Source organism: Nyctereutes procyonoides, unplaced genomic scaffold (genome assembly GCF_905146905.1).
Source record: "Nyctereutes procyonoides isolate TBG_1078 unplaced genomic scaffold, NYPRO_anot_genome, whole genome shotgun sequence".
Taxonomy (NCBI): domain Eukaryota; kingdom Metazoa; phylum Chordata; class Mammalia; order Carnivora; family Canidae; genus Nyctereutes; species Nyctereutes procyonoides.
Genome location: NW_026575120.1, coordinates 19,908,285 through 19,923,896, shown reverse-complemented (window position 1 = coordinate 19,923,896; position 15,612 = coordinate 19,908,285). Strand labels below are relative to the sequence as shown.

The following is a 15,612-nucleotide window of genomic DNA, read 5'->3' as shown; positions in this document are numbered from 1 at the left end:
TTTAAGTAGCATTTGTTTAAATTCATTCTGGCCTGTTATATGTGAGATATATGTAGTCAAATGCTAAACCACTTTTTTCCAATGTACAGATGAAAGGAATAAAATTTATCCTCCAAATTCTGATTCTAAGTTCATTTGCAGATTGTTGTTACGTTGCATGGTAGAAAAACATATTTGAATTCTTACTATCAGTGAAAATCAAAAATAAAAATCATATGCAGTTCTATTTAAAAGACATATTTTGATCTAATTTATGGACAACTTTAGTAACTTTTTTTTAATTTAAATTCTTAATTGTTGCATTGATCAGTGAAAATTCCGCAAGAGTACTACTCTTAGACTACATAGGGTTAGATGTCATTTATCTATAATAGTTTCTCCCAAATGTACCTTGAAACACTACATTATACTGTTGAAAAGGTTCAGAAAACATTGCAAATCTGATTACTCTCTTGGAGAAGGGCACTGTACAAACTGCTGAAAGTTCAGCAGTTAAAAAAATTTTTTAGCTTTATTCAATCCATCATTTCTCAAGTTTACCTATCAATATCTTGGTATAATTAGTGTCACTGGAAATAGGACTGGAAAACCTTGAATTATGATGATAGGAAGGAGGGAATTAAAACAAGTATATGGTACCAAAATAATTGGTACTGGATTCTGGAATAGATGTAGTTTTATCAGATTTTCTTCTAGAAAAAAAAATATTTTCTTCTAGAATGCTGTTTTTTAAAAAGAATACTTTAAAGAGATAATTGTCTCTAGGCAAGGCCACTAGACTAAAAGCCAATAGCATGCTGGGTACCAAGAAAAAGACATGGGATACTCAGGATTTACACAAAGTACATTAGACACTGGTGTAAAATGAGAACTGGCCATGCATATTTAATCCTTCTCTAGGATCACCTCTAAAGCATAAAGAAAGACAGTAAGAAAAGAACTAGTTCATTTATTAAAATGCTGACATGCAGGTACTTACACTGCCCATTCAAGCTTCTCATTCTTAATAGAGTTGTACAAAGCCTGTAAAAAGAGAAAATAAGATGGAATATTCTTTCAGTTCTATTCAATATTTTTAATTCAGCAAATGACCAAAGCCAAAAGGTTTGAATGGAGTCAGCAAGCAACTCCCAAGCCCCTTGTTGGTCACTCTGTCGGCTCTGAAAGATCAGGAATACACAGGTGAAACAAATGAGCATAGGGTGAAAAAGCAGCATTTAGTAAAATAGATTTTGCACCAAGTAAAAAATGACTTTTATAAATAAGACACACAACACTGTATTGCATTGTACCATAGTAAAATATTAGGATATGATGAAAATTAGACTGTGTACTCCATTTTTTAATTCAAAATACGGTCTTATAGTTTCATGAGTTTGGATACTCAAGTGTGAATATCTTTTTCATTGATATAATAAATATAACTGTTTTCATAACAATTTAATGAGCAAGATACATGTGAGGGGGGCTGAAGCTAGATTATGGAGAATGATCGTGGAATAATTTTAGAGTTTTATACTAATGACTCATGCAGTTTTTATCAGTCTAACTTCATAATTTTGCTTATAGCTAATGAGTGTTACCCTGGTGTGCATGAGGTGGTCAAGGGGAAAGACAGAAAACTTCCTTAGAGCCTTGGCAACACTAATGACAAAGTCAACCTGATTGCCTCTGATTCTCCCAGATACGATAAGATCCTTGAAATCAATTGTTCCACTATGAAAATCATCCAAGAAAATGCTATTCCACATCTCTACTTTCTTAATTTTGAGTAAGTTATACATAAAAGAAAACACAAATGTATCTCTAAGCTATAAAACCACTGCAACAAATTGTATCAAAGAAAAGAATACTGCCTCATAACATTATAATGATGTTGGAATGTTTTTCTTCAAAAAGGACTTGGACCTATATGACTCGCCAAAGATTCAGCACAAAGACATTTAGGTTATAGACTTTATATTACTTAAGATTTAATCCATGTATCTTTAGCCAGTATTTTCATAGATTCTGTGGGAATTTTGTAGGTGGCTATAACAGTCAGTTTAAATACTAGATAATTACCAAGCTAATAAAAATTAGGAGGCATTTCATCACTATCAGGACATGGTAGAATGCATCCTCACATGTAAAAACTGATAGAACATCAAATTAAAATAAGGGGTAAATTGAAGGACAAAGATTGGATATTCTTTTTGAAGAACTAAACTTCCTGAAGAACTATAGCAACCCACTGTTTAAATGTCTCAAGAGGCTGCACTTATTTAGAAGTGCAGAGAGAGTAGAAGTCTAACTCAAGCCTGGAGACTCCTGCTGGCAAATCCTTTCTGAATGTGTTTCATTACTTGTGTGAGTATTTTGAACCCCCAAGCAAGAGTGAGCTGAGAAAATGCATTGAAAAGAGACAGATGTTGGCAAATTGAACACCAATAAAAAATAAATTTATTAAAAAAGAGAGAGAGAGAGAGAGAGAGAGAGAGAGACAGATCAGGGGCAGCCCCGTTGGCTCAGCAGTTTAACGCCGCCTTCAGCCCCAGGCCTGATCCTGGAGACCTGGGATTGAGTCCCACATCGGGCTCCCTGCATGGAGCCTGCTTCTTGTAGTAAAGATTAAAAAAAAAATCTATTCTTAAAGGCAGATACTGGAAAATGATATCTAAGCATCTAAAAATTTTCAATACATTTAATTCTGTCCTAGAACAAGTTTTTTCAAATATTTTGCCCTTGAGAATATTCTCCTTAATGAGGTACTGAGTTCCAAAATAGAAAATCCTATTCAGCTGTACATCATGCAAAAAGAAATCTTTTATAAAATATCCTATAAAATTCAGCAAACTTGCCATATTGTAGTCCCCTCCCAGTGTATATATTATAACATGACAAATCTAAGAAGTGGATGTTCTCCTTATCCTTTTCAATTGCAAAATTACAAAGGGATTTTCTTGAATTTTTCTGGTACTTTATAATGACACTATTTTCCTTAAAAAAAAAAAAAAGGAAACGATGTTTTGCAAATGCATCTAACACTACATATCCTTCATCACAACTTCCCCTTTTTTTATCTACTTAGCTTAGTTAAGAATTGAATTCCCTTGATTCCCCTTATCTTAAGCACCAGTCATCCTTTCCATCCTTGTGCAGCTTAGACCCCACGGTCTCCCACATCAACCAGTCTTGTTATTATTAATATCCTCAATTTCTTTGTCCCCCCTGCCTCTTTGCTGTACCCAAAAAGAAACACTGAAACTCTTGAGCAATCCTACTCTGACTTCTCCACAATTATATCCCCTACATTAGTTTAGTTTCAGACATTAACCTAGAGCTACCTTGAGCATGAGGGTGAACTCTTGGTTTCTATAGCCAAATCAAAAAAGACATGGATGAACCTGGCCTCAAGGACACAGGCATTCAAAACTCTGCTCCTCTCTTCTCAACAATTCTCCTCTTTTCACCCCAAACATCTCCATTCCTTGTTTCCTTACTACACAAGCAACTTGTCTACAATAAGCAACACTCATTTACTTCTTTTATAATAAGAGAAAACAGTTCTTTCTCCTAACTCCAACTTGAAAAGATTCTAATTGGTGTGGTTTAGATCACCTATCCTCCCCACAGACTAATCCATGTGGCTGGAAGATGAGGTATAATAATTAGACCCATCCCTGAAGTCAAGGAGGTTGGCTACGCAGCGCTGACCTAGCCCCTAGAGTAATCCTCCTGAGCTTCACAGCCGACCCTAATTCAGCCCTAATAATGAAAATTAAACAAGAGCACAAATTAATGCCATTGAATATTCATCATCTCAAACTTCAGGAGACACTTCATTCATAAGCCTCTAACTTTTTGCCATCTTCCCTAAAATACATTTTTTCTGTCTTTCTGATGGTAAGGAAAGGGACATCCCACATCTAAAAAAGGCTGTCTGTGGTAACACGTCTCTTCCTTTATTAGCTCTTTTCTATCAGCTCTCAGACATGTGCAAGTTTCTCTGAACCCTACTTCTGCAACTTAGTTATCACCCTTTGTTCCTCAGTCCCTATTGTAGCCAAATTTCTGGGAGAAGTTTCTGCAATTCATATCTGTACTTAATTGTCTTCTCTTCAACTCAAGCAACTTGCTTTCATTCCTGCTCCTCCATTAAAAACTGATCACAATAAATGTGTCAGCTTCATTATAAATTCAAGGCCACTTTTCAGTGTTCCTGTATCACTTTGCCTATCAGCAGCATTGAATATTCTTAATATTTTCTTCCTTATTTTCTGTGACACAATACAGTTATTTTCTCCTCTTTGGATAATCCCCATTACTCATATCTTCCTCATCTTATCACTTAAATGTGGATGAGCCTAAGGGTTTATCTTCAGCCCATGTGACCTCTTGTGAACTTTAGATCCATATGTCAGATGCACTGAGATGTCTCCAAAGCACACAACTCAGAAAAGAGGAACTATGGCATGAATACCTAAAAGCGAAAATGTACTCTCAGTCTTAGTGAACTCTATTAGTATACAGTACTTAAGTTTTTGATGGAGACGCTATACATAAAGCCTAAGTAAAGGTAGGTTATAGTAATATGAAATATATCCAAGATGATCCTAGAACTGCCAGAATTTTTCTATCAACTGTTTCATCCATTACTATTATATTTCTATCATACAAGCAAGAAAGTTCCAAGTTAAAAATCATATTTGTATCCGCCTACTAATGGCAAAGGGACAAGCCTTTTACTAATAATGTCGGGATGAACTGCGAAACTCTCTAATTTCTACTCAAGAAACTGTTGGGCTGGCAGGATCAAGGGGGATCAGGAGGGACCAAAGAAATGGAGGCCAACCCTCCACCTTGCTGCCCCCACCTCAGAACTTTCCCATCACAGCAGACCACCCAACAATACATCATCAGGGGGAGACTGGACCTATGCAGGAAACCTGAACCGTACTTTACCCAGATCCCATATAAGGGCATAAGCAGTTATCACTTCATGCTGATTTACCAGTAATATGCCTTATCCTATCATCCAGTACAGACACACAACACCTCCCCCCTCCCCCCCTTAAAAAGCCTGCTTGCACTCCCCTGGGCGCAACTTCCCCAGCCTCGACTTCCCCCCTCTTTCCCTCCCCTGCTGGCTGTGGAACCTCACCCTAGAGCACATCCCATTAAAAGCCTGTTTCAAACCAACTTTCTTTTTCTTTTCTTTCTTTTCTTTTCTTTTTTCTTTTCTTTTCTTTTTTTTCTTTTCTTTTCTTTCTTTCTTTTCTTTTTTTCTTTCTCTTTATCTTCTTTCTTCTTTCTTTTCTTTCTTTCTTTCTTTCTTTCTTTCTTTCTTTCTTTCTTCCTTTCTTTCTTTCTTTTTCTTTCCTCCCTTCCCCTTCCTTCCTTCCTTCCTTCCTTCCTTCCTTCCTTCCTTCCTTCCTTCCTTCCTTCCTTCCTTCCCTCCCTCCCTCCCTCCCCTCCCCTTCCTTTTCTTTCTTTTTCTTTATTGGAGTTCAATTTGCCAACATATAGCATAACACCCAGTGCTCATCCTGTCAAGTGCCCACCTTAGTGCCTGTCACCCAGTCACCCCAACCCCCTGCTCACCTCCCCCTTCCACTACCCCTTGTTCATTTCCCAGAGTTAGGAGTCTCACATGTTCTGTCACCCTCTTGGATATTTCCCACTCATTTTCTCTCCTTTCCCCTTTATCCCCTTTCACTATTTTTTATATTCCCCAAATGAATGAGACCATATAATGTTAGTCCTTCTCCAACTGACTTACTTCACTCAGCATAATGCCCTCTAGTTCCATCCATGTTGAAGCAAATGGTGGGTATTTGTCGCTTCTAATGGCTGAGTAATATTCTATTGTATAATAGAATAATGTGTATATACCACATTTTCTTTATCCATTCATCTTTTGATGGACACTGAGGCTCCTTCCACAGTTTGGCTACTGTAGACATTGCAGCTATAAACATTGGGGTGCAGGTGTTCTGTTGTTTCACTGCATCTGTATCTTTGGGGTAAATCCCCAGCAGTGCAATTGCTGGGTCGTAGGGCAGGTCTATTTTTAACTCTTTGATGAACCTCCACACAGTTTTCCAGAGTGCCTGCACCAGTTCACATTCCCACCAACAGTGCAAGAGGGTTCCCCTTTCTCCAGATCCTCTCCAACATTTGTTGTTTCCCGTCTTGTTAATTTTCACCATTCTCACTGGTGTGAGGTGGTATCTCATTGTGGTCTGGATTTGTATTTCCGACCAACTTTTGCCTGGCCTCTCTATTTCATTTCACTACCCATCGATTGGATTAAACCTGACAGAAACAACAAAATGAAATTTCACAGATAACAGGACAGGAGCCTTAGAGATCATAAAAGAAATTCTTCCTTTTATAGATGAAAAAATTGAAGTCCAGTGTTAACTAACTTCTCTCAAGGTTCAATAGCTGTATTTCATAAACTGACTCAAAAATCACATTTCTCAGAAATCAACTGGCTATATTCAACTAACTACATTCTCTCCTCTCAATACCAACCTTTACAGCACTGTAAGTGTTGGCTTGTCAAGGCCCAGGTGAAAAGGTAACAAGGCTTGTGCCTCTCTTAGAATATATTCAATAATGGTAGTCACTGTAATATTCTAAAGAATGAGCTTTCAACAAGAGCCACTGCTGCTAGGACATATACTTGAAATGCCTTTTTGGTAACCATGATTGGTTTGCCACACTGATTCTATATCCTCAGTCCACTTACAACTAAAGGTACTTGCCATATAAATGGCTAAAACTGGAGATGTAGTCTATAGCTCAGGAAAATAATTTATCCCTAATTTAAGGAATAGATTTGTGAGGGATTATTTGGTCTAGCTCCAAGAGAACAAGGTTTCTGGGCAACATTGTCATGAAAGGCTGTTATATCTTGGTGACTATGAATTGATAGTTGGGGATAAATCAACCTTAATGGGCCCATAGCAACATATATATATATGCAGTGAGGTGATAACCAGTTGTGGTGGGATAAATAATGGATCCTCCAGTGATGTCCAGGTCCTAATCCCTGGAACCTGTAAACATTTCTGTATATAGCAAAAAGACTGCAAATGTGATTAAGTTAATATCTTGAGATGGGGAGGGTATCTGGTCTGGGTGGTATCTATAGATGATGGAAGATGGAGATTTATGGAAGACAGAAGAAGAGAAGGCCAAGTGAAGATGGATACAGCAATTGGATACAGACACAATTGAAGGAATGCCAGCAAATACCATACATTGGAAGAGGCAGGGATTCTCTCCTAGACACTCCAAAGGGAGTGTAGCCATGTTGATACCTTGATTTCAGATTTCTGGCCTCCAAAGTAATGAGAAGATAAATTTCTGTTGTTTTAAGACACCAAGTTTGTTAGAGCAGCCTTAGGAAACTAATACACAAAGGTATAAATGGAAGACAGATATCTGAGTAAAGAATGAGCATACCCATAGGTTGATTTTCAGAAATATTTCCAGAATTGGTACCTAGGGAAAACATAGTCTTCACCATACTGGTTTCAACCAAAAGTGTAAGGGTACACACCAAAATGAGTCAAGGGATTCTTTAAAAATATTGATCACTGAGTCCCATCCCAGATCTACTAAATGCAGATTTCCAGTTGAGAAAATACATGAACATTTTTAAATGCTCTACTCCTGACTCTGATATGAACTCTTTGTTGAAAACCACTGTTTTTGATGGACATCTGGGCTCTTTCCACAGTTTGGATATTGTGGACATTGCTGCTATGAACTTTGGGGTGTAGGTGTCCCCTCGGATCACAACATTTGTATTTTTGGGGTAAATATCCAGTAGTGGAATTGCTGGACAAAGCAGATATGGTCTATATATACAATGGAATATTACTCAGCCACCAGAAAGGATGAATATTTCCAATTTACATCAATGTGGATGGAACTGAAGGGTATTATGTCTAGTGAAATAAGTCAATCAAAGAAAGGCAATTATTATATGGTTTCACTCATATGTGGATTATAAGAAACACCACAGAGAATCATAGGATAAGGGAAGGAAAACTGAATGGGAATTCATCAGAGAAGGAGAAAAACCATGAGATGCTCTTAACTATAGGAAACAAACAGAGTTGCTAGAAGGGAGGTGGGTAGGGGAGATGTGGTAATTGGGTGATGGACATTGAGGAAGGCACTGTGCGTTATTGCAACTGACAAATTATTGAACACTACATCTGAAGCTAATTATGAATTTAAATTAAAAACAACAACAACATACCACTGCTTTGAAGTTTATCAATTGTTTAAGTGAAATTCCTGCAACTTAACCCAGGAGGTAGATAATAACCAAATCTCCACTGAGATTAAATAGGACAGAATGATTCTTCAGATTTGAAGTTCATTAAATTTTAAGAATGAGAAAGCAAAAGTAAATTGCTTAAATTACAGAGATCAAGGTATCTTGGTCTAAATTTACTTTTAAGTCTTTGTTCTAAACTTTTGATTGCTTTTCATTGAGATGATAAAATGCAATTTTATTCAAGGCTTAGCACCACCACTGACAGCCCACACCTGATTCTCTGATGGTTTCCCCATTATCATGCATTGTGTATCCCTGAGATTCTCTGTCTCTCTTTCTTCCTCCCTTCCCTCTCGCCCACCCTTCCACCAAGAGGCACATTTTACAATCTATGATGTTCATGTATTTTAGTTCAATCATCTCTAAACTCCCATGATTTTTTTCTACATGTGGTCCTTTAGTTATTATAAAAAGTACAAAGGATAAATTAGATAGCTTCCAATTTCCTTTAGTGAGACAGTGATCGCAGTAAAATTTGTACCCAGGAAGAATTATGGCACCATCAACACCATAGCAATCTTTTCCAAGTGCAATGCTGCTTCATGCAGATAATCAGATCAAATAGACTTTTAAATATAAAATTAAATATGTACTCCTCTGGAAGTTATCAAAAAATGACTATGTTTGAAAAAGACATTACTTAAAAACTAATGATAAAACTAGTAACCAAATGAATTTCAAATTGTTTACAGAAACTCAAAATATGTTAAAGTAATGGTGATCTATTTCTATTTTCTTCTCTGTGCCTTCAAATAATATTGACAAATTGCATTATCTCCCTCATTAGAGGCTCCTCTAAAATCAATATTTAGAATAGGCTTCTTGTTTGCCCCTTCTATTCCTGTAGGATTTCACATGTTTGCAATGTACCAAATAAGATTACAGATAAGAGCTATACCTCCCCCCCTTTTTTTAAATTGGTCTGTCATTTATTTCATCACGTGTAGGTAATTCTTTTTTTTAATTTTATATATTTATTCATAGAGAGAGAGAGAGAGAGAGAGAGAGAGAGGGGCAGAGACACAGGCAGAGGGAGAAGCAGGCTCCTCTTAGGAAGCCTGATGTGGGACTCAATCCAGGGTGTCCAGGATCACACCCTGGACTGAAGGTGGCGCTAAACCGCTGAGTCAACAGGGCTGCCCCTCCCCCCCTTTTTTTTAAGTGGCAGAAGGCAATTGTCAAGCAGAGGTGAAAAACAATAAACAGTCTGCAACTCTGACCATAAGAGCATTCATAGAGGGTAGATTCATTTTAGGGAGAAGTACTAAAGATGAATTTCTCAAAATTGATTCCCTTAATCCACTTGTTTTCCCATACCCATTAGGCAATTTTCATGTACCCAAGTTTAAAGAGCACTACATTAAAGGACATATATTCACAAACATCATAAACATTCATCTCTAGTTCTCACTCAGGGTGACAGAAGCATGCTTAATATAAAGTAACTTATTTTGAGTTTTGTTTTTTTCACATCTGTTATCAGATTTATTTTTTTGGATCCAGCCACCATGTAAACAGAATCAAAACCTATGTCTTAGACAATTAACTTAACCTTCTGTTGTGCTACACTTACAAACCCAGCTAGCAATGGCGGAAATATTGAACCATTAACTGTCTGACTCAACTGAGTAGACATGCCAACAAAAACGTAAATAAGCACTAGAAAACTAATTAAAAAATGCTTATATTATTGAAAGGCAATCTGAGGTATAATTAATATGCATAATTCATCACATAATAAACACTTCTGAGAACATTCTATTGTCTGGAGTAACACTATGCTAGGTGCAGATAATTACATTCTGCCTTCAGGGGCCTCTTATATGAGGGTGACAAAATGTGATGCTAAACCTGACTGATCTATTGGAGAATTAGTTGGCTAACAGTCAACTAATTTTACTTCCTATTTACAATGTGCAAGATGCTTTTACACACAGAAACTGTAACTGATAATTACCATTTCTATTAATGTAATACTCCAAACAATTACACACACACACACATTTTTATTCATTCATTTTGAGGGACAGGTTGGTCAATAAGGTGTTATGAGAATTTATACTCCTAAAGTGCTTTTCCTACACCTTACAATTGCTTTCCATTTGATTAGCACCGGTGTCTTTGGGAAAATTTCTTAAATATGCTAGTACAAAAAACATTATTGCAAATGTAAGCAAAAATTTAAATACTAAGTAGCCACTAAGTTCCTTTTTTAAATTGAGGTATAATTGACATATAACATTACATTAGTTTCAGGTATACAATATAATGATTCAGTATCTATACTAAGTTCCTTATTAAGCAAAAAAAATTTTTTTTAAAGAATTTATTTATTTATTCATGAGAGACACAGAGAGTCAGAGACATAGGAAAAGGGAGAAGCAGGCTCCATGCAGAGACCAACACGGTACTCGATCCCAGGACCCCGGGATTATGCCCTGAGCCAAAGGCAGTCACCCAACTGTTGAGCCACCCAGGCATCCCCCAAAATTTTTAAGCAGAATTTTTTTCTACTTGTTAGAGCTGTAGCAGATCCCTTAACATAATAAAGGCCATATGTGACAAGGGCACAGCTAATATAATATTCAACAATGAAAAGGCTCAAAACTTTTTCTTTTTTTAAAGATTTATTTATTTATTCATGGGAGACACAGAGAGTGAGGCAGAGTGAGAAGCAGGCTCCCCGTAGGGAGCCCGATGCGGAACTCGATCCTGGATTCTAGGATCATGCCCTGAGCCAAAGGCAGGTGCTCAACAGCTGAGCCACCCAGGTGTCCCTCAAAACTTTTTCTCAAGTCAGGAACAAGATAAAGATGTCTACACTTGCCACTTTTATTGATCACAGTATTGAAAGTCCCAGCCAGACCAATTAGGTAAGAAAAAGAAATAAAATTCACTCAAATTGGGGAAATTTAAAAAAAAAAAGAAGTAAAACTGTCCTTATTTCCAGATGACATGGTATTATATATAAAAAAACCTGAAGATTCCATAAAAAAAAAAAAACTATTGGAACTAATGAAAGAGTTCAGGAAAGCAGCAGGACACAACATCAATATATGAAAAATATGAAAAGTGTAAAGTGTTTCTATACACTAATAACAAAGTATCAGAAAGAGAAATTAAGAACATAATTCCATTTATGATTATATCAAAAAGAATATAATATCTAGGAATAAATTTCACCAAGAAGGTAAAAGATCTGTACAGTGAAAACTGTAAGATATCAATGAAAGAAACTATAGAAGACAAAAATAAATGTAAAGATATTATGGGTTCAGGTAACTAGAAGAATCCTATTAAAATGTTCATTGTACCCAAAGCAATTTATGAATTCAGTGCAATCAAATAAAAGTTCCAACAGCATTTTTCATAAAAATAGAACAAACCACCCTAAGAGATGGATAGGACCACGAGACCTCAAACAGCCAAAGCAATCTTGAGAAAGAAGAACAAGGCTGGAGGCATCACTCTCCCTGATTTCAAACTATTTTTCAAAGCTACAGTAATTAAAACAGTATGATACTGTCATAAAAACAGATTCACAGGTCAATGGACTAGAAAGCCCAGAAAAAAAGTCATATATATATATATATATATATATATCAATTAATTTATAACAAAGAAGCCAAGAATCTGCAAAGGAGAAAGTACAAGTCTCTTCAATAAATGATGTTGGGAAAACTGGACAGCTACAAGAAAAGGAATGAAACTGGACCTCTTTCCTACACCATACCTAAATATTAACACAAAATGGATTACATATTTGAATATAAGGCCTGAAATCATGTAAGTCCTAGAAGAAAACATAGAGGGTAAGCTTGCTTTATTTATGTATGTATGTGTGTATGTATATATATATATATGTATGTATATTTTTTATTGGAGTTTGATTTGCCAACATATAACACCCAGTGCTCATCCCGTCAAGTTCCCCAGAGGGTAAGCTTTTTTTTTAAAAAAAAGGTTTTATTTATTTATTTATTTATTTATTTATTTATTTATTTGAGAGAGAGAGAGAGAGAGAGAGAAAGAGAGAGAGAGGCAGAGACACAGGCAGAGGGAGAAGCGGGAGAAGCAGGAGAAGCAGGCTCTATGCCGGGAGCCTGCCGCAGGACTCAATCCCAGGACTCCAGGATCACACCCTGGGCCAAAGGCAGGCGCTGAACTGCTGAGCTACCCAGGGATCCCCCAGAGGGTAAGCTTTTTGATGTCACTATTGGTAACGATGGTTTTGGATTTGGCACCAAAAGTAAAGGCAGCAAAAAGCAACAATCAGTTAAGTGGGACTGCATCAAACTAAAAAGCTTCTGCACAGCAAAGGAACCACCAACAAAATAAAAAGGAAACCTACTGAATGGGAAAAAATATTTGCAAATCATATATGTGATAAGGGGTTAATACCCAAAATATAATACAACTCAACAGCAAAAACAAAAAAAAATCCAATTTTAAAATGGGCAGAGGATCTAAATAGGCATTTTTCTAAAGAGGATCTAAATAGACACTTTTTTCCCCAAAGAAGACATATAGATGGCCAACAAGTACATGAAAAAAATGCTCAACATCACTAATCATCAGGGAAATGTAAATCAAAACCACAATGAGTTATCACTTCACCCCTGTTAGGAAAGCTAGTATCAAAAAGACAAGAGATAACAAGTGCTGGCAAGAATGTAGAGAAAAGGGAACCCTTGTGCACTGTTGGTGGGAATGTATACTGGAGCAGCTACTATGGAGAACATTATGGAGGTTCCTCAAAAAATTAAAAGTAGAGCTATCATATGATCCAGTAACTCCACTTCTAGGCATTTATCCGAAGAAAACAAAAAGCATTAATTAAAAAAGATATATGCAGCCCCATGTTCATTGCAGCATTATTTACAATCACCAAGACATGGAAACACTGACAGATGAATGGATGAAGTGTGGGGTGTGTGTGTGTATATATATATATATACACACACACACACACACACACACACACACACAATGGAATATTATTCACCATAATAAAGAGTGAAATCTTGCCACTTGACACAATATGGATGGATCTGGAGGGCATTATGTCAGGTGAAACAAGTCAGACAGAGAAGGGCAAATACTGTATGATATCACTTATATGTGGAATCTAAAACAAAAACAACAAACAAAAAACCAAGTTCATAGATACCGAGAACAGACTGATGGTTACCAGACTAGGGGGTGAATAAAATGGGTGAAACAGGTCAAAATGTACTAACTTCCAGTTACAAAATAAATTACAGCATGTAACGTATGGCATGGTGAATATAGTTAATAATATTCTATTGCATATCTGAAAGTTGCTAAGAGAATAGTTCTTAAAATTCATCATCACAACAAAAAAATTATTCTGTCAATACATAAGGTGATCATTTTATAATATATACAAATATCAAATCATTATGCTGTATACCTAAAACTTCTCACATACTATAAGAATTGATAGTAGTTCAAACTATCCTTTAACACATTACTGAATCTTTATAAACTGTTTCAAATGGCATATCTTGCATAATTCATAAATACTGTATCACTCTACTGTACTGTAAGTACAACAAATATTTTATCATAAGCTGATATGTCACAGGAAATTCTTAAGTAACTTTTAAAAACTACTTTTTATAACTACCAATGATATTTTTTTCTATAATAGTGTATATATACTGTAAGTATTTACACAAAATAGTAGTTTCATTCTTCACTACTAGAAGCCTATAATTCCTACTGTAACATCAATAGTACAGTATAACAGTTGTAACACTTGTAACAATATAATATACACAAATGCCTTAAAACTATTCACTCATTCATTCATATATTCAGTCAATAAATATTTACTGAGTCTCTACTACCTATCATGACATCAGGTATTAATACAAGTCCAGTGGTGAAAAACACAGGCATAGAACTTAGATTTAGTAGAGGTAGAAACAGACAATAAAGGAATAAGAAAACAGACAAACACATCAAGGTGATTCTGTCATTTTCTGGAAGACTTCCAGATAATTATCATAAGGTAGTTAATATAAGGTACCTTAAGAGACTAGCTTTTCAACTGGATGGACAAGAAGACCTCTATGCAAGGAAATTCAAAACATAAGTGGACAAGGGGCAACCATACAAAGATAAAGGGAAGATCAATAAGCAGCTCCTTGGCATACCTGAGCATGGTAGGTCTGAAGGCCTGCGGTCAGGGCCAATAGACAGACAGGTCACATAGGACTTTTTGACCAGAAAATAAGGAGTTTCTGTGTGTGCTGGGCAACCATGGAGGAGACACCTACTCTAGCACATGTTCTTACAGGTAACCCGGGGTTCTGTGTGGAGAAGGAAGTGCAAGAGAGCACAGGAAGTGGCAGAAAGACTGGCGATGTCTGGGTAGAGATGATGGGACCTGGACTGAGGTAATGGCAGTGGCAGACTTGGGACGTATCAGTTATATTACTAAATTATGGGAGAAGGGTGGCCCATTTTTGCATGCCTCAAGCACAAATAAAAAATAGTTTATTTTTTATTTAACAATACCAGACATATATTGTTATCCATTCATATTAAAGTCATTTATTTTTTTATTTTTTTTTAGAGTTTTTTTTTTAATTTTTTATTTATTTATGATAGTCACAGAGAGAGAGAGAGAGGGAGAGACACAGGCAGAGGGAGAAGCAGGCTCCATGCACCAGGAGCCCGATGTGGGATTCGATCCCGGGTCTCCAGGATCGCGCCCTGGGCCAAAGGCAGGCGCCAAACCACGGCGCCACCCAGGGATCCCCATATTAAAGTCATTTAAACGAAAAATGAAGTAGATACATTAGGACATATTGTTAAAAGAAAAAGGTGCAAAACAGTGCATATGTGTATGTACAAATATAAATGTATGCTCCTACAGAACACTTCTGAAATGCAGAAAAAACCATTGACAGTGACTGCCTTTGGATCCCTTCTGGGGCGAGAGAATTTTCAATGTATAATCTTCTGTACTATTTCAATGTTTATCACACCATGTATATATTACCTCAACCGAATATCTAGGTAATACTAAATTTTAAACTCCTTGCACATGTGATCAAGTCTTTTCTCTCTCTGTGTTCTCTACAATGCCTTGTAAATTATTTTGACCACAGCAAGTTTTAAAAAAAAAATTGTTGAAAAGACAAAGACCTCAAAGATGATAATCCTAATATAACAATTATGATGGGAAGCAGCAAACATAGAAAAAAGAACGATGGACTAGAAATCAGTAGACTTGTATC

The 15,612-nt window shown here is 36.4% G+C and overlaps 1 protein-coding gene across 11 annotated transcripts in view; it reads right to left on the bottom strand.

Moving 5' to 3' along the window:
• Positions 1 to 15,612, bottom strand: part of PSD3 (pleckstrin and Sec7 domain containing 3) — a 577,886-nt gene that overhangs the window by 200,095 nt on the left and 362,179 nt on the right. For 10 of the 11 annotated variants that reach the window (XM_055334841.1, XM_055334842.1, XM_055334845.1 and 7 more), the window contains one exon: positions 980 to 1,023. The exons of the other annotated variant lie outside the window; for it this stretch is intronic. In XM_055334841.1, the coding sequence (XP_055190816.1) occupies positions 980 to 1,023 (44 nt within the window). The remainder of the gene's footprint in view (positions 1 to 979; positions 1,024 to 15,612) is intronic. 11 annotated transcript variants of the gene reach the window in all.